A 23,237-nucleotide genomic window follows, 5' to 3' on the forward strand; every position below is an offset into this window, starting at 1 on the left:
AGAAGGAAGCAAGGAAGGAAGGAAGAAGGCGGAAAGAAGGAAGGAAGGAAGAAAGAAGGCGGAAGGAAAGAGGAGAGAGGAGAGAGAAGAAGGAAAGAAAGAAGAAAGAGAGAGAGAAGAAAGAAAAGAAAGAAAGAAAGAAAGAAAGAGAAGAAAGAAAGAAAGAAAAAAGAAAGAAAGAAAGAAAGAAAGAAAGAAAGAAAGAAAGAAAGAAAGGGAGAGAAAGAAAGGAAGAAAACCCAACCCATATTGACTTAAGCAAGGAGTGAATTTCTGAGTTCAGGAAACTGAAAAGTCTTGGTTTTAGCTGATCAGAATGGAGCTTGCTCAAACTACAGACAATGTCACCAGGACCCAATTTTTTTTTTCCTTCTCCCCTTGTGGGTTTTATTCTTGGGCTACCTGGTAGCCAGATGGCCTCAATCTTTCATATTTCAAGACCAGCAGAAAGCAGAAAAGACAGCTTGCCTCTCTGTTCTGGTACTCTCAATGTAAGTATCCCTTTGCTCTTGGTCTTTGCATGGGTCACATCCCCGTCCCTGAAACAGTCACTGTGTCTAGACTAGGGGCCTATAGGGCACTGACTGTTTTTGTCCAGGTCCCAGCTCTGCCCCTCAACACACTGGCTGAGAGATGAAGATGTGGAGAGGGAACAGGGTAGTCTTTCCCGAGAGCAATCAGGGAATTGCTTCAGCAAGAAGGGGATATGTATCCTTTTTAAGTAGTTTAATATGGTTCCCTCTATCATTTCCATTTTTCTTCAAAATCTCCCCCAAAACCTACCAGCTTCCCTGGAAACATTCTTTGGATGGACATGTTAGTCTGGCTTTCCTCTGCCAAACTTTGTGTTCTGTTCTGTTCTGAAATAGGAATATTTACTGTGTCCCATGCTAGATGTTAACTGCCATCAAAACAATAAAACCTTTTGGAGTTCCCATCTTGGCACAGTGAAAACAAATCCAACTAGGAACCCTGAGGATGCAGGTTCGATCCCTAGCCTCGCTCAGTGGTTTAGGGATCTGGTGTTGCCATGAGCTATGGTGTAGGTCACAGATGCAGCTCAGATCTGGCGTTGCTGTGGCTCTGATGTAGGCCAGCAGCAACAGCTCCGATTAGACCTCCAAGCCTGGGAATCTCCATACGCTGCGGGTGCAACCATAAAAAGACAAAAGACAGAAAAAAAGGAGACATTAAAACCTTTTTGGGGAAGATAAGGCTAGTACACATTAGGACTTTAGAGAAACACCTACTGATTAGCACAGGGAACTATTTCTAGTAACTTGTGGTGGAACATGATGGAGGATAATGTGAGAAAAAGAATATGTATTTATATATGTATGAATGGGTCACTTTGCTGTATGGTAGAAATTGACAGAACACTGTAGATCAGCTATAAAAAGAAAAAATAAAAATCTTAAACAAAATAAAAAAAATTTTAAACTTAAAAAAATATTAGAGAACAATTGAAAATACCTACAATTTGAGTGAGCAAGAATGCTCTGAACAAAGGACTGGATGAAATGCCAAAATATAACATTTAAGTCAAAGTATCCATTTTGCTCTTGTTCAGCAAGTGACCGAAACTGGAGAGAGAGAACACTTCTGAAAGGGGCAGGTTTGAACCTTTCTGATTGTCTCTTTTTTGTAAAGTTCATCCCAACCTTTTCTCCATAGGCTTCCCTACAACTGTGGTTCCTGAGATTTTTCTACAGAGACATTGATGAGAAAGTGCAGCTCACGTTTTTTAATAATTATTTTTATTTTTTTAATTACTCAAAAGAATTGATCACATCTGTAGTTGTATAATGATCATCACAATCCAATTTCACAGGATTTCCATCGCCAGGCCAAGCACATCCCCCCACCCCCCAAACTGTGTTGGATTTTGTCAAAGGCTTTTCCCACATCTATTGAGAGGATCGTATGGTTTTTATTCTTCAGTTTGTTAATGTGGTGTATCACACTGATGGACTGGTGGTAATCGAAGACCCCTTGCATCCCTGGGATAAATCCCACTTGGTCATGATGTACCATCCTTTTAATGTATTGTTGGATGCAGTTTGCTAGTATTTTGTTGAGGATTCTTGCATCCATGTTCATCAGTGAAATGGGCCTGTATTTTTCTTTTGTTGTGATATCTTTGTCTGGTTTTGGTATGAGGGTGATGGTGGCCTCATAGAATGAGTTTGGGAGTATTCCTTCCTCTGCAATTTTTTTGGAATAGTTTCAGAAGGATAGGTGTTAGCTCTTCTCTAAATGTTTGATAGAATTCGCCTGTGAAGCCACCTGGTCCTGGACTTTTGTTTGTTGGAAGTTTTTTAATCACAGTTTCAATTTCCATTCTTGTGATGGGTCCATTCATCTTTTCTATTTCATCTTGGTTTAGTCTTGGAAGATTGTACTCTTCTAAGAATTTGTCCACTTCTTCTAGGTTTTCCATTTTATTGGCAAATAGTTGCATATAGTAGTCTCTTATGATCCTTTGTATTTCTGTGATGTCCATTGTAACCTCTCCTTTTTCATTTCTAATTTTATTGATTTGAGTCCTCTCTCTTTTTTTCTTGATAAGTCTGGCTAGGGGTTTATCCATTTTGTTGATCTTTTCAAAGAACCAGATTTTCGTTTCATTGATCTTTTCTATGGTTTTCTTTGTTTCTATTTCCTTGATTTCTGCTCTGATCTTTCTTTCCTTCTGCTAACTTTAGGTCTTGTCTGTTCTTCTCTCTCGAGCTGCTTTAGATGTAAAGTTAGCTTGTGTATTTGGGCTTTTTCTTGTTTCCTGAGGTGGGTTTGTATTGCTATAAACTTTCCTCTTAGAACGGCATTTTCTGCATCCCATAGGTTTTGGAGTGTCATATCTTTGTTGTCATTTGCTTCTCGGTATTTTTAAATTTCCTCTTTGATTTCTTCAGTGATCCATTGGTTGTTTAGTAGCGTGTTGCTGAGTCTCCACGTGTTTGTGTTTTTTGCAGATTTTTTCCTTGTTGTTGATTTCCAGCCGTATAGCATTGTGGTTGGAAAAGATGCTTGATATGATTTCAATTTTCTTAAAGTTACCGAGGTTGGATTTGTAGCCCAGAATGTGATCCATCTTAGAGAATGTTCCATGTGCACTTGAGAAGAATGTGTATTCTGTTGCTTTTGGATGGAATGTCCTATAAATATCTATTAAGTCCATCTGGTTTAATGCTTCATTCAGGGCCTGTGTTTCCTTATTGATTTTCTGTCTGGTTGATCTGTCCCTTGCTGTAAGTGGAGTGTTAACGTCCCCCACTATGATTATGTTATTGTCAATTTCTCCTTTTAAGGTTGTTAGCAGTTGCCTTATATATTGTGGTGAACCTGTGTTGGGTGCGTAGATATTTAAAATTGTTACATCATCTTGGATTGATCCTTTGACCATTATGTAATGACCTTCTTTGTCACTTAAAATATTCTTCATTTTAAAGTCTATTTTGTCTGATAGGAGTATTGCTATCTTTTGATCCCCGTTTGCATGAAATATTTTCTTCCATCCTCTCACTTTCAATTTGTATGTGTCCCTAGAAGTGAAGTGGGTTTCTCGCTGAAGACAGCATATATATGGGTCTTGTTTTTGTATCCATTCAGCCAGTCTGTGTCTTTTGGTTGGGGCGTTTAGTCCATTCACATTTAAGGTAATTATTGATATGTATGTTCTTATTGCCATTTTATTAAGTACTTTGGATTTGTTTTTGCTGCTCTTTTTCCTTTCCTTCTTCTCTTGTTCTTTTCTGCCTATAGAAGTTCCTTTAGTATTTGTTGTAAGGCTGGTTTAGTGTTGCTGAATTCTCTCAGCTTTTGCTTATCTGTGAAGGTTTTGATTTCTCCTTCCAGTCTGAATGAGAGCCTTGCTGGGTCAAGTCATCTTGGTTGGAGGTTTTTTCCTTTCATCACGTTAAGTATATCATGCCACTCCCTTCTGGCCTGCAGAGTTTCTGTTGAAAATTCTGCTGTTTACGTTATTGGGGTTCCCTTGTATGTTATTTGTTTCTTTTCCCTAGCTCCTCTCAAGATTTTCTCTTTGTCTTTACTTTTGGTCATTTTGATTACTATGTGTCTCGGTGTATTCCTCCTTGGGTTTATTTTATATGGTACTCGTTGGGCTTCCTGGATTTGAGTGAGTGGTTCCTTTCCCATGTTAGGGAAGTTTTCGGCTCTTATCTCTTGGAATATTTTTTCTGTCCCCTTCTCTCTCTCTTCTCCTTCTGGCACTCCTATAGTAGGGATGTTGGTGCATTTCACGTTGTCCCAGAGTTCTCTGAGACTCTCTTCATTTGTTTTCAATCTTTTTTCTCTTTTCTGTTCTGCATCCGTAATTTCCACTAATCTGTCTTCCACCTCGCTTATTCGTTCTTCTGCCTCCTGTATTCTGCTGTTGGCTGCTTCTAGTGAATTTTTTATTTCAGTGATTGTATTTTGCATCTCTTCTTGTTTAGATTTTATATCTTGTATCTCTTTGCTTAGTGTTTCCTGTAAGTTATCCATCTTTGCCTCCAGTTTATTTCCAATGTCTTGCATCATCTTCAGCATCAACAGTCTAAACTCTTTTTCCTGGAGGCTGAGAATCTCTTCATCGCTTAACTGATTTTCTGGGGTTTTTCCTTTCTCCCCCGTCTGAGTTATAGTTCTCTGTCTTTTCATTTTGATAGGTTTTTGGTGTGGTGACCTTTTTACAGATGATAGAGTTGTAGCCTCTCTTACTTCTAATGTCTGCCCCCCTTGTGATGGAAGTCAGTTGGGGGCTTCCTGATGGGAGGGACTGATGCCTGCCCCCTGGTAGGTGGAGCTGATTCTAATCCCTCAGGTGGTTGGGGGGGGGGTCTCTGGATGGGATTAGAGGCAGCTGTGTGCCTGAGGGGTCTTTAGGCCACCTCTACTGATGGGCATGTCTGTGATCCCACCTGGATTGTTGTTTGCCCTGGGGTTTTTCAGTGCTGACTGACAGGTGGGGCCAGATTTTCCCAAAATGGCCACCTCCAGAGAAAGGCATGCTGCTGAATATTCCTGAGAGTTTTGCTTTAAATGTCCTTCCCTCACAACAAGCCACATTTACCCCTGCTTTCCCAGGATGTCCTCCAAGAGCTACAGTCAGGTTTGACCCAGATTCCTATGGAGACTTTGCTTTGCCCTGGGACCCAGTGCATATGGAAGTCTTTGTGTGCGTTTTATGATTGGCGTCTCCATTTTCCCCAGTCCCATGGAGCTCCTGTACACAAGCCCCACTGGCCTTCAATGCCAGATGCTCCAGGGGCTCTTTCTCCCAGTACCAGATCCCCACACGTGAGAGTTTGATGTGTGGCTCAGAACTTTCACTCCTGTAGGTGCATCTCTGTGAACCAGTTAAGTTTCCAGTCTGTGGGGCTTCCCACATGGGAGGTATGGGGTTGTTTATATAGTGAAATCGCTCTTCCCTCCTTTTGATGTGGCCTCCTCTTTTTCTTCTGGAGTAGGATATCTTTTTTAAGGTCCAGTCCATTTGGGTGAAGACTGTTCAGCCTTTATTTGTGAATTTTGTTGTTTTGGGGAGAGAAGTTGAGCTCCAGTCCTTCTATTCTGCCATCTTAATCCCATCTCCCAGCTCACCATTTTTCTTTCAAGTCCTCCTTTTATTTGAAAGTTAAAAAATGATAATGCCATTAAGGAAAAATTTCCGAGAAAATACCTGTCTCATATTTCTTTCACTATTTCCTTCTACTCATGGCTTCCTTGCATTCATAGTGCAGCCACAGTGTGCACTCACATTAGTGCCCTTGTATTTTTAGAGAAGTTTCAAGTTCATAGCAAAATTGAATGGTAAATTTACATTTACTGCCAACCCTCACACATATGAAGCGTGGCCCATTATCAACATCCCACACCCCTGTGCCATTTTACTGAACCTACACTGATATATCATTATTGCCTTAGGGCCCATTTTTTCCATTGGCATGTTGTTAACCCTTTTCTATGTCATTACACTGCCACAGTGATTTTTTTCTCATGATTATCTAGTTTTCCACCAGGCACCCCTCCTGAACACTGACCAGCTCAGAAGGGAAGCATTCCTGCCTTTTGGAAAGGAGCACAGTTTGCTCTTGGAGGTTAGGTCCCAGTGAAAGACTAACATTTCGTTCATGAAAAGCAGTCAGGAGCTTCTCTTGCTAGGGCATGTTTTGGCATGAAATTCTTCAAACATAGGTGTGTATCATCATCTTCACATGATAGAAAGAAAAAGAAAGGGAGCTAAGTGGTAGTTAGCTGCCCTTCCTGCCCTCTAAATTTCTGCTCTGTGCTCTGTTTACACAACCACATTTAATCCTGGATGGAACCATAATTACCCACTTCCCACAGAAAAGGAAACTGGGAGTTCCCGACGTGGCACAGTGGTTAACGAATCCGACTAGGAACCATGAGGTTGCAGGTTCGGTCCCTGCCCTTGCTCAGTGGGTTAACGATCCGGCGTTGCCGTGAGCTGTGGTGTTGGTTGCAGACGTGGCGCGGATCCCATGTTGCTGTGGCTCTGGCGTAGGCCGGTGGCTATGGCTCCGATTCGACCCCTAGCCTGGGAAACCTCCACATGCCGCAGGGGTGGCCCAAGAAATAGCAAAAAACAAAAAAAAAAAGAAAAGGAAACTGAAGTTGCGAGAGAAGATGATTTGAGTTTACTGAGGACATTAGTGATAGAGTCAAGACAGATTTCTGGGCTTGCTTTACTCCAGACACCCTGCTTTTGCCCAGTTTCTCATGGTATTCCAAGGAAAGGTGTTGACTTTTGTGAGACCATGAGTTAAATCTACACAAAGATCCTGGTTGTGATTTCTCCTTCTAGATTTCATTCCGTGGAATGGAGAACAGGTGGGCTAGAAAGAATTGTCCCCTCCTTTGTGTGTTAACTGAAATGATCCCCTCCCCCTACGGCCAATCAGTTGTTGATTAGTCAGTAAATAGTTACTGAGGCAGAATAGCACTATGGGTGACAATACAGGCCTAAGGTCAGACTACCTGTGTTCTCTCCCCTCTGGATCTTGTGTTCTTCATCTGAATTGTGGTATCAGTAACTGTACTTGCCACATAAGTGAGGCTCACGGGGAAGAGGTCAAAACACCTGTTCTTGTTAATATGGTTGTAATGCTGCTGCTAGTGACCTGGTGATGGTGGTGGTGACTTGTCGACACTGTTGTGGATGTTGTTGACTTGTTCAGGCTGTGGTCCATGTTATTGATGTTGTTGATGTCAGCACTGTCCATGTGGTCACCTTGTTTACATTGTTAGTAAGTATCAGTCTTAGCTTCTTGGTGGTGGTGTTGACTTGTTGATGTTTTGCTGACATTGTTAACTTGTTGATGACCTGACGACATTAATGATGTTGACATTGTCAGCCTTACTGTTGTCATGAACTTGCCACCGTTTTTGACCTTGGTGTTAACCTGCCAACATTGCTGTTGTTGACTCGTCATGGGCTTGTGGGTGCTGCTGTTGTGACTAAGACCTGTATTTCCTTCTTTCTTCCTCAAAGGTGGCTCACTTGGTCCTCAAGGCTCACGCCAGGGCTTGGCACCACTACAACAGCCACCATCGCCCAAGGCAGCAGGGGCGTGTAGGCATTGTGCTGAACTCTGACTGGGCAGAACCCCTGTCCCCAGAGAGGCCCGAGGACCTGAGAGCATCTGAACGCTTCCTGCACTTCATGCTGGGCTGGTTTGCACACCCCATCTTTGTGGATGGAGACTACCCAGCCACCCTGAGGGCCCAGGTCCAACAGGTGAACAAGGGCTGCCCCAGTCCCGTGGCCCAGCTCCCTGAGTTCACCGAGGTGGAGAAGCAGCTCCTGAAAGGCTCTGCCGACTTTCTAGGCCTGTCCCATTACACTTCCCGCCTCATCAGCAAGGCCCAACAAGACACCTGCATCCCCAGCTATGATACCATCGGAGGCTTCTCCCAACACGTGGACCCCACGTGGCCCCAGACCGCGTCCCCTTGGATCCGTGTGGTGCCCTGGGGTATAAGGAGGCTGTTGCGGTTTGTATCCTTGGAATACACAAGAGGAAAAGTTCCAATCTACCTGGCTGGAAATGGCATGCCCATAGGGGAAGGTGAAGATCTCCTCCATGATTCTTCGAGAGTCACCTACTTCAACCAATATATCAATGAGGTGCTCAAGGGTAAGCATGTGGATATGCTGCTGATTGGAACATGGGTGATACTTCATCAAATCTTCAGAGTTTTGTTTTATGGGACTGACAGTCTCCCAAGGGAATGAGGCCAAAAAGTAGAATTGGTAGTAATAGCGTGAGTGCTTCACATCAGCCTTCTGATTCACTCTCTCCCTCCAAGGCCTTGAGTCTTTGCTTTTATACTCCTGTTCCCTAGAACGCTCCCTTCTACGCTCTGCCCATCGGAGTCCTATCCATCCATCAGGCCTCATCATCTCTCAGTGCATTCAGTTAACAGATAACTATGGAGTGCTCACTGCATGCCAGACATTGTGGATGAAAACAGGGGTACAATATTAAACAAATGCCATCTTTTCCTAGAGGGGACTCAGAGGCCACAGAGGGACTCAGACGGAAAAATGATGATGGCATTACAAGGTGGCTTGAGGACACTTAGGATGGGACTCCAGCCCATCAAATCTTCCTTCATTGCTCCGGCCACATTGATCTCCATGTCCTTTCACTGGGTATAAAATCTGCATTCCACGTCATTCACTTTGATCCACTTAATCCGTTTCTACAGCCTCATTCTCACCTAACATACTGTTTCCTATGTCCTTTTATTCCAAGTAAAACAGAGTGGCAGATAGGTTTCATCTCTCATGGCCATCCTAATGAATTGATAGTAGCTAGTTGTCTGCCTAGAGGGCTACGTTGAGAAGATGTCAAGGGCTTGTCTAGAATCAAAGAGGAAGAGTTGGTGAGTGTCACCTGCCGTGGCACTGCAGTGAGGAATGGAGGCCGACATCCTACTGCTGGTCAGGTCAGCCATCCTCTCTTATACTTTGTGTGTGCTCTTCTCAGCATCAGGGAATCCCTTTCAGACACTCTCTCAAGTGATCCTTTGTGAGTAAGTAGGGGCAGATATTATCTTCACGGGACAACCGTGAAAACTGGTGCTCTGAGAGATTAAAAGATGTGCCCAAACATCCGGTGAGTGGACCCACAATCCTTTCTGTTTCTGGCTTAGCTCTCTGTTCTACCCACTAACCCTGTGAGACTTTTAATTGTGTTCCTAGAGCATACTATAGCAGCCTGGGACAAAGTAAATGCTTACTAAATTGTTTATTGAGTGAATGGGCAATACTGCCTAAATCTTAGACTGTCATCTATATCATTGCTCTGATTGTTGGTTGGCTCGCTGGACCATTTTTCTCTAGCCCAGAAGTCCCAACTCAAGATGTTACTAAAGACACTCTCCTTCTAGAAGCTCTAAGGGAGAATCCTTCCTTGCCTCTTCCAGCTTCTGGAGGCTCTAGGCCTTCCTTAGCAGGGTGTTTATCACTGTAATCTCTACTTTCATCTTCACATGGCCTTCTCCCTTATGTCGTTTATAAAGACACTTGTCATTGAAATAAGCGCACACCTGGTTAATCCAGGATGGCCTCATTTTGAGAATTCTCCACTTGGTGAATTACAGCTGCAAAACCTCTTTTTCCAAATAAGTTTACATTCTAGGGTTAACATGTGGACATATCTTTCGAGGGACCACCATTCAAGCTACTGTATCAGGGAATATATTTCTTTAGGCTTTATTTCTCCTTTTTAAATCAACTACATCTACATAGGAGACCCTCCAAGACCCGCAAGTAGATCTGGCCCAGATGCTTATGGTGTCCCTCTTTGCCCTAGGACCCAGTGCACTGTAGACTACCAAGGTGAAACCTTGTGACCACCCCTCCAAGAGCAGAGTCTCTGTTTCCCCCATCCTGTTGAGTTTCTATGCTCAAGCCCTGCTGGCTTCCAATGCCACATGCTCGTGAGGTTTCTCTTCCCAAGGTCAGACACCCAAGCCGGGGAACCTGATGTGCGGTTTGGAGCTACCACTCCTCTGGAAGAGCCTCTGCTATATAGTTATTTTCCAATTTGTGGGTTGCTCACACAGCAGGTATGGGGTTTCTTACATCACAAAACTCCCTTGCGTGAGCACCATCTCACTGTGGCTTGTCTTTTGAGTGCAGGATATCTTTTTTGGTAGTTTACAGTCTATTTTGTCAATAGTTGTTATACATTTAGTTATAACTTTTGTGTTTTTTTTCCCTCCACCATCTTCAGGGATGCGATAACCTTAGGCTTTATTTCTCCTTTTTAAATGGAATATGGGATTATTGTAGTCAATATTGCTAAACATAAAGAAGAAAAAAAAGCACACTTTTTTTTTTAAAGATTCGATGATTCATGTATTCTGTTTTAAACCAAGAAGTCCTGATACTAGCAGGACTGAGATTTATGGCCATACATGTGGCCTAATGTTTTGGACAGGTTTTGTGCATTTTTCATTTGCTCATTATGAGGAGAAAAAAAGGTTAATATTTTGAAGATAACCCAAGTTACCTCCAAAACTTTGATGTCTAAAGGAAAGCCTTTGAAAGCCCATGTGCAATTATGTAACCATCTCAGACCCCAACCAATCCTTCCTTCACCAGCCCCCTTTTTTTTGCCAGGCACAATCATAATTCTTGACAAGCAATGTATGTAACCTCCCGGGATTTGCCTTTCCACGCTTCCCCCATTTGATTGTGGAATACCATTCAAGTGCTTCTATTTTTGTTTTTGTTTTCTTCAGAGGTTTTTTTTGTATTTCATTGATGCCTTCTTTATATTTTTATTTTTTGTTTTTTGTCTTTTTAGGGCTGTACCCACGGCATCTGGAGGTTCCCAGGCTAGGGGTCAAATCAGAGCTGTAGCGGCCAGCCTACACCACAGCCAAAGCAATGCCAGATCCAAGCTGCATCTGCAGCCTACACCACAGCTCATGGCAACGCCAGATCCTTAACCCACTGAGCAAGACCAGTGATGGAACCTGCAACCTCATGGTTCCTAGTCGGATTCCTCATGGTTCTAGTCCTCATGGTTCTAGTCCGTTGCACCATGACGGACACTCAACGGCTTCTTGAATCTGTATCTCCTCGGCCACAGTGCTAGCAAACCCCAAATTAATGTCTCTATTTTAAAAATATTAAAAATAAAAAAGCAACATCCGTAACAAAGACTTTACAACAACCCCAATTTTGTTTTTCTCCACAGCTGTCAAGGAGGACTCCGTGGATGTTCGATCTTACATTGCTCGTTCTCTCCTCGATGGCTTCGAAGGCCCCTCTGGGTACAGCCAGAGGTTTGGGCTGTATCACGTCAACTTCAACGACAGCAGCAGGTCAAGGACTCCCAGGAAATCTGCCTACTTTCTCACCAGCATGATTGAAAAGAACAGTCTCCTCAGCAAGGCAGTCAAAGAACAGCCACCACCCAGTAGAGCAGACATCCCCCAGAAAATCAGAGCCTTCGCTTTTCCATCCGAGGTGCCCTCCAAGGCTAAAGTAGTTTGGGAAAAGTTCTCCAACCAGCCCAAGTTTGAGAGGGATTTGTTCTACCATGGCACGTTCCGGGATGACTTTCTGTGGGGCGTGTCCTCATCAGCCTATCAGATTGAAGGAGCTTGGGATGCTGACGGCAAAGGCCCCAGCATCTGGGATAACTTTACCCACACCCCAGGGAGCAATGTGAAAGACAATGCCACTGGAGACGTAGCCTGCGACAGCTATAACCAACTGGATGCCGACCTGAATATGCTTCGAGCTTTGAAGGTGAAGGCCTATCGCTTCTCCATCTCCTGGTCTCGGGTTTTCCCAACCGGGAGAAACAGTTCCATCAACACACGTGGGGTCGATTATTACAACAGGCTGATCGACGGCTTGGTGGCAAACAACATCTCTCCCATGGTGACACTCTTCCACTGGGACCTGCCCCAGGCCCTCCAGGATATTGGAGGCTGGGAGAATCCTGCCTTGATTGAGTTGTTTAACAGCTATGCAGACTTTTGTTTCCAGACCTTTGGTGACAGAGTCAAGTTCTGGATGACTTTTAACGAGCCCACGTATCAGGCGTGGTTGGGGTATGGCTCAGGGGATTTCCCCCCAAACGTGAAGGACCCAGGCTGGGGACCTTACAGGATTGGCCATGCAATCCTCAAAGCTCATGCCACGGTCTATCACACGTACGATGAGAAATACAGGCAAGAGCAGAAGGGGGTCATCTCTTTGAGCCTCAGTACACACTGGGCAGAGCCCCAGTCGCCAGGGGTGCCCAGGGATGTGGAGGCAGCTGACCGGATGCTGCAGTTCTCACTGGGCTGGTTCGCCCACCCCATTTTCCGCAACGGAGACTATCCCGACGCCATGAAGTGGAAAGTGGGCAACAGGAGTGAGCTACAGCACTTAGCCACATCCCGCCTGCCCAGCTTCACTGAGCAAGAGAAGGCCTACATCAGGGCCACGGCCGACGTCTTCTGCCTCAACACTTACTCCTCCAGAATCGTGCAGCATGCAACACCCAGGTTAAACCCGCCCTCCTACGAAGACGACCAGGAGCTGACGGAGAAGGAAGATCCTTCCTGGCCTTCGACAGCAGTGAACAGAGCTGCATCTTGGGGGATGCGAAGACTGCTCAACTGGATCAAGGAAGAGTATGGTGACATCCCCATTTACATCACGGAAAACGGAGTGGGGCTGACAGATCCGGGAGTGGAAGACACCGATAGGATATTTTACCACAAAACCTATATCAACGAAGCTTTGAAAGGTACGTGAAGGTTCATGTCCCCCTTATAGAAGCATCCAATATTCATATGCCATGGCCTGAAATGGCGGGGCAGAGTGGATTACAAACCACGGTCAAATCTCTGTTTTGTACCCTAATTCCGTGAGTTGTTCCCTGTCAGGGGTTACCTCTCCCTTTGAAGAAAGCGATGGCCACCTCCCCAAATGTACACACAGAGTCCCACAAGAGTATTTTCATGGGCCCATTCATTGATTATTGAGCAGCTACTATGTGACAAGTTCTGTTCTGGGTGCTGGGGAATCTAGCAGTGAACACTGCAAATAACTCTCTGCTGACACAGAGCTTATTTTCTGGTGGGTTCCATGTGCCCCAAAGCAATACTCTTCCCTGATTCACATTTCTGTGTTTGACTTCTAAACTGGGCTGAGACTCGTGAGTTTCAGACATGTCCCTTTACCCCAACGAAGAATTTGATTTTGGAAAGATCAGGCATTAATTCTTGCTGTGGGGGCATCCGTGCTGACACGAAGAAAGAGACTAGTTGATCTGTCTCTCAGGACCGACCTAACTTGTGTGTGCAAATTGAAGGTGCAGGGCTCCCTGAATTGAGGAGCCAGCCCTTGGCTGGGCTTCCAGGGGCCCCTGCCCTCCTGATATAAAGCTCTCCACTGGTCGCTCTGGAATGTTTCCAGCCTACAGGCTCGATGGTGTCGACCTTCGAGGCTATGCAGCATGGTCTCTGATGGACAACTTTGAGTGGCTGAACGGATACACAGTCAAGTTTGGACTGTACCATGTTGATTTCAATAATGTGAACAGACCTCGCACTGCAAGAGCCTCCACCAGGTACTACACAGAGGTCATCACCAACAATGGCATGCCCCTGCCCGGGGAGGATGAGTTTCTGTATGGCCAGTTTCCCGAGGGCTTCATCTGGAGTGCGGCTACTGCTTCATATCAGGTGAGGAGGAGTTAAGGGCAATTCAACATCTCTTGCATACCTACTGTGTGTCAGGCCCTGGGCTTGGGGTAGGGGTGGGCAGGCCTGAGTGGGGGATTTCCATAGACCTGTGGCAGGAAACGCAGGTGCCTTGGTGGGAGTCTGGGAAGCCTCCTCCCAGTCAGCCTGGCTTCTCCACATCCCCAAATTCAGGTAGGCCAGCACAGATACAAGGGCTGTGCTGAGATGGGTGTTAGCAGGCCAGATGGAGCAGGTGGGGCCTGGCAGAAACGCTTAGGCAAAGACGTGTGGATATGACGATTTTCAGCTTGGATCCCTTTATTTCTCACCTAGGCTCCTGCAAGCAGATAATTTGATCAAAGTGGCTATCGTGTGGGTGTGGGCTTTTCTGATGTCCTAATGACCTCATACTGTTTGTCACTTTATTCATGCTAAATGAAGTTCATTAATGCAGAAAATATGAGAATTTCCTTTTTTTTTTCAGAAAAGTAAAAGATATAAAGTGAAGAGTGACTTGCCCAGGCAGTTAGGGGTGGGTCCTTGCTTTACCTATGCTGCCTCCATTTATTTTCTTTGATACAGGAGTGGGGAGTCTGTGTGCTCAGTGTGCAGGGGGCGGGGTCAGTGGTGTGAGCTGACAGGACTTTGGGTTGCTCAGCCTTTGGGTTTTTTTCTGGATGACCTTAGCTGCTAAAAACTTTGCTGAGGAAGGTGAGGGTAGCTGCCCCCAGACGACCTCACTACCAAAGTATAAGGAATTCTTAGACCAATTTCTGCCATGTTAACTCAGCACACAAACACAGAAAGTATCCATGACTTCTTTGCAGAACAGATACTGACTCATGGACTTTGAAAAACGTATGGTTTCCCAAGGAGACAGGTTAGGGGGGTGGGGGGATGGGCTGGGGGTTTGGGATGGAAATGCTATAAAGTTGGGTTGTGAGGATCACTGTACAACTATAAATGTAATACAGTTCATTGAGTAATTAAAGAAAAAAAGAAACTATTCATGTATCCTGTTTCGTGGCCTGAAGAAAACCATAGCTCTTGGACCTCTCTGGTGCTGAGGCCAACGCTATACATGAAAGTTCACTTGAGGAAATGCCAAGATTTCAGAGACCAGATCCTGTTACTCTTCCTTTACGCAAACAGAATCCTGTTCCCAGGTGTTCTTCATCTTGGCCCAGCTGACATTTTTGCCCAATGTCAAGATGTTGTGGGGCTTTCCTGAGGCCTCTTCGATGTTTAGCATCATCCCTGGCTCTGCCCACTAGACGCCAGCAGACTCCTCCCCCAGTTGTAACAACCGAAAATGTCCCCAGACATTGCCAAGTATCTTTTCAGGGACAAAATAGCCCATGGGTGAGAACCCCTACCCCACAGGTTTATAGCTAGACTTGTTCATTCTAGGACTATGGTTAGGGATTTATTCTATGGCACAGGCTACAGGCCTGGATCAGTTACTACTGTGATAGTTGACAAATGTTGATTTTCTAAGTTCATAATTCCTTCTATATTTATTAAGTGGCATTCACCAGAAAGGTAGAGGTTTGTCTATTCCTTCCACTTATTTAAACACATATTGAGGAGTTCGGGTCGTGGCGCAGTGGAAACGAATCTGTCTAGGGAACCATGAGGTTGTGGGTTTAATCCCTGGCCTTGCTCATTGGGTTAATGATCTGGCATTGCCATCAGCTGTGGTGTAGGTCACAGATGCGGCTTGGATCCCACGTTGCTGTGGCTCTGGCATAGGCTGGCCGCTACAGCTCTGATTTGACCCCTAGCCTGGGAATGTCCATATGCCTTGGGTACAGCCCTAAAAATAAAATAAAATAAAATAAAAATGTATTTAAAATAAAATAAAATAAACAACAAAAAAACCCAAAACATGTATTGATATATCGTAGTATGGCCTCAAGAAGTCCTTTTTTCCCCCAGTGGGTTATACCTTTGCCATTGCCATTTTTATGTATTTAGATGTTTAAACCACCCCACATTTTGCTGGGTGGATTGTAGTTTAACTGGATCCTGTGTCCTTTGGACATGACCCATTATTCTTTGACCAATTTCCTAATTCATTCTGGCAACCAGATGTTTGAGGCTCATCTTTTTTGCCCCTTCTCTATAAGCAGACAGTTCACAAATGAGACCTGGATCCTGTTATTGGATCTAGGCATTTAGGGACCAAGCTCTGGATGCTAAGTGTGCTCAGTGTTACTGAAATGTCACTACTTCTAGGCCTTCTCAGTGGACAGAGCTAGGTAACACATATATGTATACACATGTGCATGTGCATTTATATGTATTTCTGTGTCCATCCACATCTTTGCTTATGTTAAAAACCATGAGTTTGATGTTTCCACTGTAGCACAATGGGATTGCTGGCATCTTTGCAGCATGAGGACATGGGTTTGATCTCCAGCCCAACACAGTGGGTTAAAGGATCTAGTGTTGCCACAGCTGTGACTCAGGTTACAACTGTGTCTCAGATCACATCCCTGACCTGGGGCAGCCAAAAATGCAAAAAAACAAAAAACAAAACGAAACAAACACAACAAAAAAAACCAACCCCAGAACAAACGGAAAACCCTTGGGTTCATACTGATATCTGCAATTCCAGTCCAACTCCACAGGGTTGATGGAAGCCTTCTCACTTCTCATTTTTTTAAAATCTCCTTTCTACAATGGTGAGAAATCTAGCTCCTAATATCCTTAACATAGTCATTCATTTTTCTCAGTCACCCTGAATTAACTAATCTCCCAACCACTGAGCCTCTCTTCCCCACCAGATGGCCCACATAGGGTGCCTTCCTGCTGACCCTTGCCCCTGCCGCTCTCACAGGGGCTGTGCTGGCCAACCCTGGACATGCATTCCTGGTAGGATGTCAGCACTGCCTTAGCTGCAGCCAGTCACAGAGTTTTACACCATATATGCTAAGATGTTTTAAACATCTGAATTATAGAAATTGGACTTATCAGACTGCCTAAGCTCATAAGTATGTATTTTCCCAGTGGCTTGTGGTCAGTTTCCCCATAGGTTAGGTGAGAGAAGGAAAAGGAGGCACAGAAATAGTAACACATGTCCTGATTAGAAACTCTGGGTCCCCAAGTGGCATCACAGGATTTGTTTGGCTTTGACTGAGTTTGACTCATATGGAACTGTTCATTCAGACTTTTAGTGAGTACTCACCATATACCAGACACTGCTGCATTGACTGCTGGGCCATGAAGATGAGAGACACAATGCCCAGACCTCAATCTTGTGGAAGTCAAGCCAGTCAGCAAGCCCATAATTGCAAAGAGCAACATGGCAGTGCTGTGACATATAGAAAGTGTGTACAGGAAGCTTTAGGAGTTCAGAAATTGGGGGTGGCCAGTAAAAGTAATGCCCCCTTACTTCCTGAGCCAGAACTCACCTGCTGACCAGGGAGGGCTTGACTACATGACTTAATTAGAGCATGTCTTTTTGTCTCGAGATCGAAGGTGCATGGAGAGCAGATGGCAAAGGACTCAGTATTTGGGACACATTTTCTCACACACCACTGAGGATTGGGAATGATGACACTGGAGATGTGGCCTGTGACAGTTATCACAAGATTGCTGAGGATGTAGTTGCCCTGCAGAACCTGGGTGTGTCCCACTATCGCTTTTCCATCTCTTGGACTCGCATCCTCCCTGACGGAACCACCAAGTACATCAATGAAGCAGGCCTGAACTACTATGTGCAGCTCATTGATGCCCTGCTGGCTGCCAACATCCAGCCCCAGGTGAGGTTGGGCCCTGACCAGGCCTTGGCCAAGGCCAAATGGGGGAGCCAGCTGGGCTGGGGAGCACATTTATTGTGTAAACAAAGTGCTGTCATCAAATTTAATCTTTAAATTGTCAGTAAAGATTTTCATCCTGTTGCTGACCCCCAACCATCCATTCCCTTCCTTGCAGGCAACCAGGTTTTCTGGGTTCTCCTGTCCTTGTGCATCTATAGACAGCAGATGTGTGTATATGAGTATGCACACGCCTCTTCCCCTCATTTTTCATAATGATGTGACACGTGCAGTTTGGTGCTTCCTTTTATTTAACAGTACTTTTTACAGATATTTCTATATGCATACATAATTTCCTCATACGTTTGGTTTTTTCAGTCATGTGGAATTCTCTTTGTACCTTACTTCTCTAATTACTTCCCTGTTAATGGACACTCTTCTCTGTTACATTTCCACTCTTACGCCTTTATAATGAATAGTACAGTGAGTAACTGTATGTACACAGTTCCACTAGGGTGGAAGTTTATATATAGGATATGGTCCTAGGAATTGCTGGCCCAAAAAGGCATGTGTCTTTGTTCATTTGTTTATATCTTTTTATCTTTTATTTTTTCTTTTCTTCATTTTTTATTATTTTCTTCTTCCGGTTTTGTTGACATATAATGGACATACAATACTGTATAAGTTTAAGTGGTACAGCATAATGATTTGACTTATGTCAATAAGTTTACTGAACATATATCATCTCAGATAGATACAGTGTTAAAAAGTAGAAAAAAAAATGGAGTTCCCATCGTGGTTCAGCAGAAACAAATCTGACTAGTATCCATGAGGACGCAGGTTCCATCCCAGGGTTATCTCAGCTGGTTTAAAGATCCGAAATTGCCTTGAGCTGTGGTGTAGGTCACAGACGCAGCTCGGATCTGGCGTTGCTGTGTCTATAGCCTAGGCTAGTGGCTACAGCTCCGATTTGACCCCCAGCCTGGAAGCCTCCATATGCCGTTGGTGCCTTAAAAAAAAAAGATTAAAAAAAACAAAATGGAAAAAATATTTTTTCTTAAGATGAGAACTCAGGTATACTTTCTAAACAACTTTCACATATAACCTATGGTAGCCTTAATTATATTTATCATGGTGTATATTACATCCTTTGTACTTAAAGTGCACATGTTTTGAAGCCTTGAGTTACTATGAATAATAACATAGGTGGTCAGTTATGGGCTTAATTTGCTGTCACCAAAACGTTCAAATTTTATTTGAGATTCTAACACTTTTCCTTTTCCCCAGGCTATTTATGATAATAGACTGTTCCACGAAACACTGGTTCTATAAATTGTTATTTCCTCTTCTGTGGTGGTTGGAGATTATTTCATTATACCCAGAACATAATCCTTCATTATAATTCACCACTTGCCACCACAACGCAGATATTTTTACAAGTAAAAGTCCATCTGGACTTTGCACACTGATAACACTACAGGAACAAACCAGCCGTGAAGGTTTTATTAAGGGGAATATGCGTACTGGCTGTGATGGAGAGGAGGTGGCTGGGGGCTGCTTGCAGGACCCCAGGATCTGGGTGGACAGGGAGATTAATGACAAACAACAATTCAGAACAGCATCAGAAAGAACACAACACAGGGCTAAATGATTTCGTAGCTCTTGATGGCATGGAGACACTCCAAAAAAAAGGGAAAGTGATGTGGCCAAAAAAATCTTCAAGGAGGTGTGGGTCTAGAAGAAATAGGAGACTGTGGATGGGAGGGTGGGAGGGGAAGGGCATTTCAGGTAAAGGGAGAGACTGGGTCTGAGCTGCCAATGGTGGGAAGGCCAGTGTAGACTGAAGACAGTGGAGACCCCAGTGTGGCCAAGATGGGCTGTGTCAGGAGCATCCAGGGGAAGACCAGGGGAGAGGAGAGGCCACCACATGGACATGGCCAGAGGGGCCCCTCTCCAGCAAAGTGTTCCCAGCTCCACAGGAAGAACCTGCAGACACACTGGATGTCCTCAGGGAGGCCCTTTTGCTAGCAAAGTGCCTCCATCCTCCTGAAACCCTCAGAGCCTCAGACTCTCAGTACAGACTATCCAGGAGGTTCTGATGCTTAGCATTTCTGACCCCTGACTACAAGCATAGCTAATGCTTCCTGAAGGGCTGGCAGGATGTCCCCCACTCTCCACGTCCTCTGCCATGTGATTTCGGCCTCACAATGTTTCTGTCACATAGAAGTCTTAGTGCCTGAGCCCAGGGTCACGCAGGTGGGAGACGGCAGAGCTAGGACCCAAACCCAGGCTTCTCTGATCCACACGTATGAATTTACCATGCTTCAACACTGCTGCCCTCCCCATCCTGCCAAAGGAACTGTGAGGCTCTTTTGTCTTGTCCTTCGTCCTCAGCGTAAGCAGTAGCAGTATGCTGGCACATACAGCATCACTGATGGAAATGCCGATTGTGCTTTTTCACAGGTGACCATTTACCACTGGGACCTGCCCCAGGCACTTCAGGATGTTGGAGGCTGGGAGAATGAGACCATTGTGCAATGGTTTAAGGAGTATGCAGATGTACTTTTCCAGAGGCTAGGGGACAAGGTGAAGTTTTGGATCACACTGAATGAGCCCTTTGTTGTGGCTCAGCAAGGCTATGGCTATGGAGTATCAGCTCCAGGTAATGGTCCCAGATCTCACTTGTCAGCAATTTGGAGTCTGGCAGTTTTAGCACCAACAAGATATGAAATCCAGGTTGCCCTGGAGGAGGAGGCCATAAAAACCTCAAAGCAGTGCTTCAGAATCCCTGCCTCCCACTTAGGAGGCAGCAGAAGTTTCCTCTTCTGATACCAGTTTTGCTGAACATGAACTTCCCATATCAAGACCTCAGATGGGAAGTTCCCTGATACCAAGGATGCAGGCTAATCAATACAGGAAGGGACAGTTCATCAGACTGTACAGATCCATAGTGTTTTTGCAACTCCAGAAGGCAAAAGTTCCCAGTATTTGATTGGGCTGACCTGGGCTTAACCTGACTGGAACCAATGTGAGGTTGCCATCCCTCTTAGTGTGAACATTCAAAAGTTCTGCTACAGACATACTGGTCTCCTTAATTACGGAGAGTTGTCCTGGGCCCTGCTGGGCAACGTGTAAATACGGTATATGCAACTTATTACTTTTCTAAGACTAAAAACCTTTTAATTCCAAAATACATCAGGCCCTGAGCATTTTGAATAAAGGCCTGTGGACCTGTACTCCTCCCCTGAGAACCCTTGAATTTTCCTTTTCTCTGGTTCTGAGCCTTAGAGAATAAATTTGTATTGATGTACGTGATCCCTTGGGATTATGAGTAAAAGCTGTAAAGAGCCATGGGGAGATCTGTTTTGACTCGTTACCAGACGTATCTCCCGCTGGTCCTTGATTGGTGCTTTGGTATTCTGTTCCTTCAGCAAATGAGAGGCAGCCTCTCTCATAACATTTGGTCTCAAGGAATCTCTGTGTCAGCTGCTTGCATCAGCTGCACTCTCTGATACTTACCTTCACTGTGGGTGCCCGAGAAGTGCCAGCATGTCACCTTCTGAGGCCCACACTCTTCTGGGTACTTTGCCTGGGACAGATGAGCCGCTCTTTGGGTGAGGGGTACAGAAACCAACATCTATCAAGTGCCTTGTCTTTGCCAGACACTATAAGACTGGGCGATTTGCACACACGACTTCATTTTTGTCTCACAAGAACTCTTTTAATTGCTGAAAGTCTGGATTATTCACCCAAAGTTACACAGCCAGCTAGTCAGAAGTGGAGTTGGGATTAGGATTCCAGTCTTCCTTAAGCCCAAATCTACAGTCCTTCTCCCAAATATGCGGAGTCCGTTCATGGGAAGAAAGTGATATTCTTGGCCACACTCATTCTTCACCGACATCTTGTGTATGTTTCCAGGAATCTCCTTTAGGCCTGGCACTGCCCCCTACATTGTTGGCCACAACCTAATAAAGGCTCATGCTGAGGCCTGGCATCTGTACAATGATGTGTACCGCGCCAGTCAAGGTGGAGTGATTTCTATCACCATCAGCAGCAACTGGGCTGAGCCTAGAGACCCTTCCAACCAGGAGGATGTGGAGGCAGCCAGGAGATACGTTCAGGTCTGCTTTGCATCTGGGCACTGTTTTTACTCTTGCTCTTTTCCCCCTTGCATCATAATCAAAATGAGGTACAATGAGATTGCAAGGGAAGGATTTAGGATTTAGGTGCTGTTTTGTTATTACCTGATTTTGTGAACTTGGAGATATCCTGTAATGCTTTTGTACCATAGTCTTCTCATCTTTGAAAGGGAGGTGACCTAACTACCTCATAGGTTTGCTATGATGAAAGTTCATTGGGGTTGAGTTTTCTTTAAAGTCTTAAAAGGTTATTATACATGTAGTTCTTACTGGATGTAACATTGGTCTGAAGCTAAATAAGAGAATTCTATCTCTTCAGTCTTTAGTTTGACAGTAGCAGCTTCAGAGAGTTGGGGTGGAGTTCCCGTCGTGGCTCAGTGGTTAACGAATCTGACTAGGAACCATGGGGTTGTGGGTTCGATCCCTTGCCTTGCTCAGTGGGTTAAGGATCCAGCATTGCCATGAACTGTGGTGTAGGTTGCAGACGCTGCTCAGATCCTGCTTTGCTGTGGCTCTGGCATAGGCTGGTTGCTACAGCTCCAATTAGACCCCTAGCCTGGGAACCTCCATATGCTGTGGAAGCGGCCCCAGAAATGGCAAAAAAAAAAAAAAGAGAGAGAGAGAGAGAGAGAGAATTGGGCTGCAGTGTCATTTCACCTCCAGGTGTCACCATCTAATTTTATTTTCTCTGCTTGATTCCTTAAATAGGGAGCTTTAGGTTCTTTGACACCCAACAGAGACCCTAATTTCTAATTCCATTGTTTAATGTTAAGGGCATGTAACTGTTGGTCATGGCATTTTGCTCCTAGGAAGAAGAGACAGAGGTAAGCAGGTGCCAACAACATGGCTCACCCTTATTTCAGTCTGGGTCCCTGAAAGAGGAGAGAGAAAGGAAAACCAGCACTCTTTGTGGCATAGCTTTTCCCTGGATCCTGCTAGTGTCTCTGAGGGGTTGGAAGTCACCCTCTCTGGTATCTCGGGGTCAAGAATGAAAGGCAGGGGTCTTTCTCTCCAGACTGGTCCCCACTTGTGGCTCTGAGGAGGAGCCCACAGATTGTGTTATTCTCAAAGGACACCAGTGGCCTTGGTTTCCCAAATTCTTCACAAGGGAACTTGACAAAGGGGTCAAATTAATAAGGGCAAACAAAAGCTTAAGATCCCTCGTTGCTCGCCAGCTGGGGGCAAAGCCTTGGAGCAAAATTAATCCATTCCTTCATTTCAGACTCACAGACTGGTGAATCAGAGCAATAATTCCCTGTCTGAAATCAAAACAAACCTCACGAAAGGTTAGACCATAGTGTCATTATCACAGCTTGCTGGCGAACTGTGATACTGCAGCCCAGGACTCTGGTACACACATCCCCTAGTAAAATCAGACGCCACAGAGAGAAACAATTTCTTAGCCCAGAGTGCACTGCAGCCTCTTTTACCAGAGCAAGTGTGTTCCAAGCCTCATCTCTGACTGCGAATGGAAGGCAGCCCTCACCCCACCTTTCAGGCAGCGGCCAGCAGGTGAGCGGTGGATGTGGGGAGACGGAGAAGCCTGTCAGGGCCAGAACATCACAGCACTTGGGTGCCACCTGTACCCACTAAGGGTAAGGATGGC

General features: G+C 44.9%; 1 protein-coding gene across 1 annotated transcript in view; it reads left to right on the forward strand.

Moving 5' to 3' along the window:
• The window catches only part of LOC125122982 (lactase-phlorizin hydrolase-like), a 63,717-nt gene that overhangs the window by 33,592 nt on the left and 6,888 nt on the right, over positions 1-23,237 (forward strand). The window contains 6 exon segments of the mRNA XM_047772029.1: positions 7,517-8,162; positions 11,241-12,791; positions 13,463-13,731; positions 17,208-17,498; positions 19,956-20,154; positions 21,411-21,613. Of these exon segments, the coding sequence (XP_047627985.1) occupies positions 7,517-8,162; positions 11,241-12,791; positions 13,463-13,731; positions 17,208-17,498; positions 19,956-20,154; positions 21,411-21,613 (3,159 nt within the window).

This window comes from Phacochoerus africanus, chromosome 3, assembly GCF_016906955.1.
Source record: "Phacochoerus africanus isolate WHEZ1 chromosome 3, ROS_Pafr_v1, whole genome shotgun sequence".
Classification (NCBI taxonomy): domain Eukaryota; kingdom Metazoa; phylum Chordata; class Mammalia; order Artiodactyla; family Suidae; genus Phacochoerus; species Phacochoerus africanus.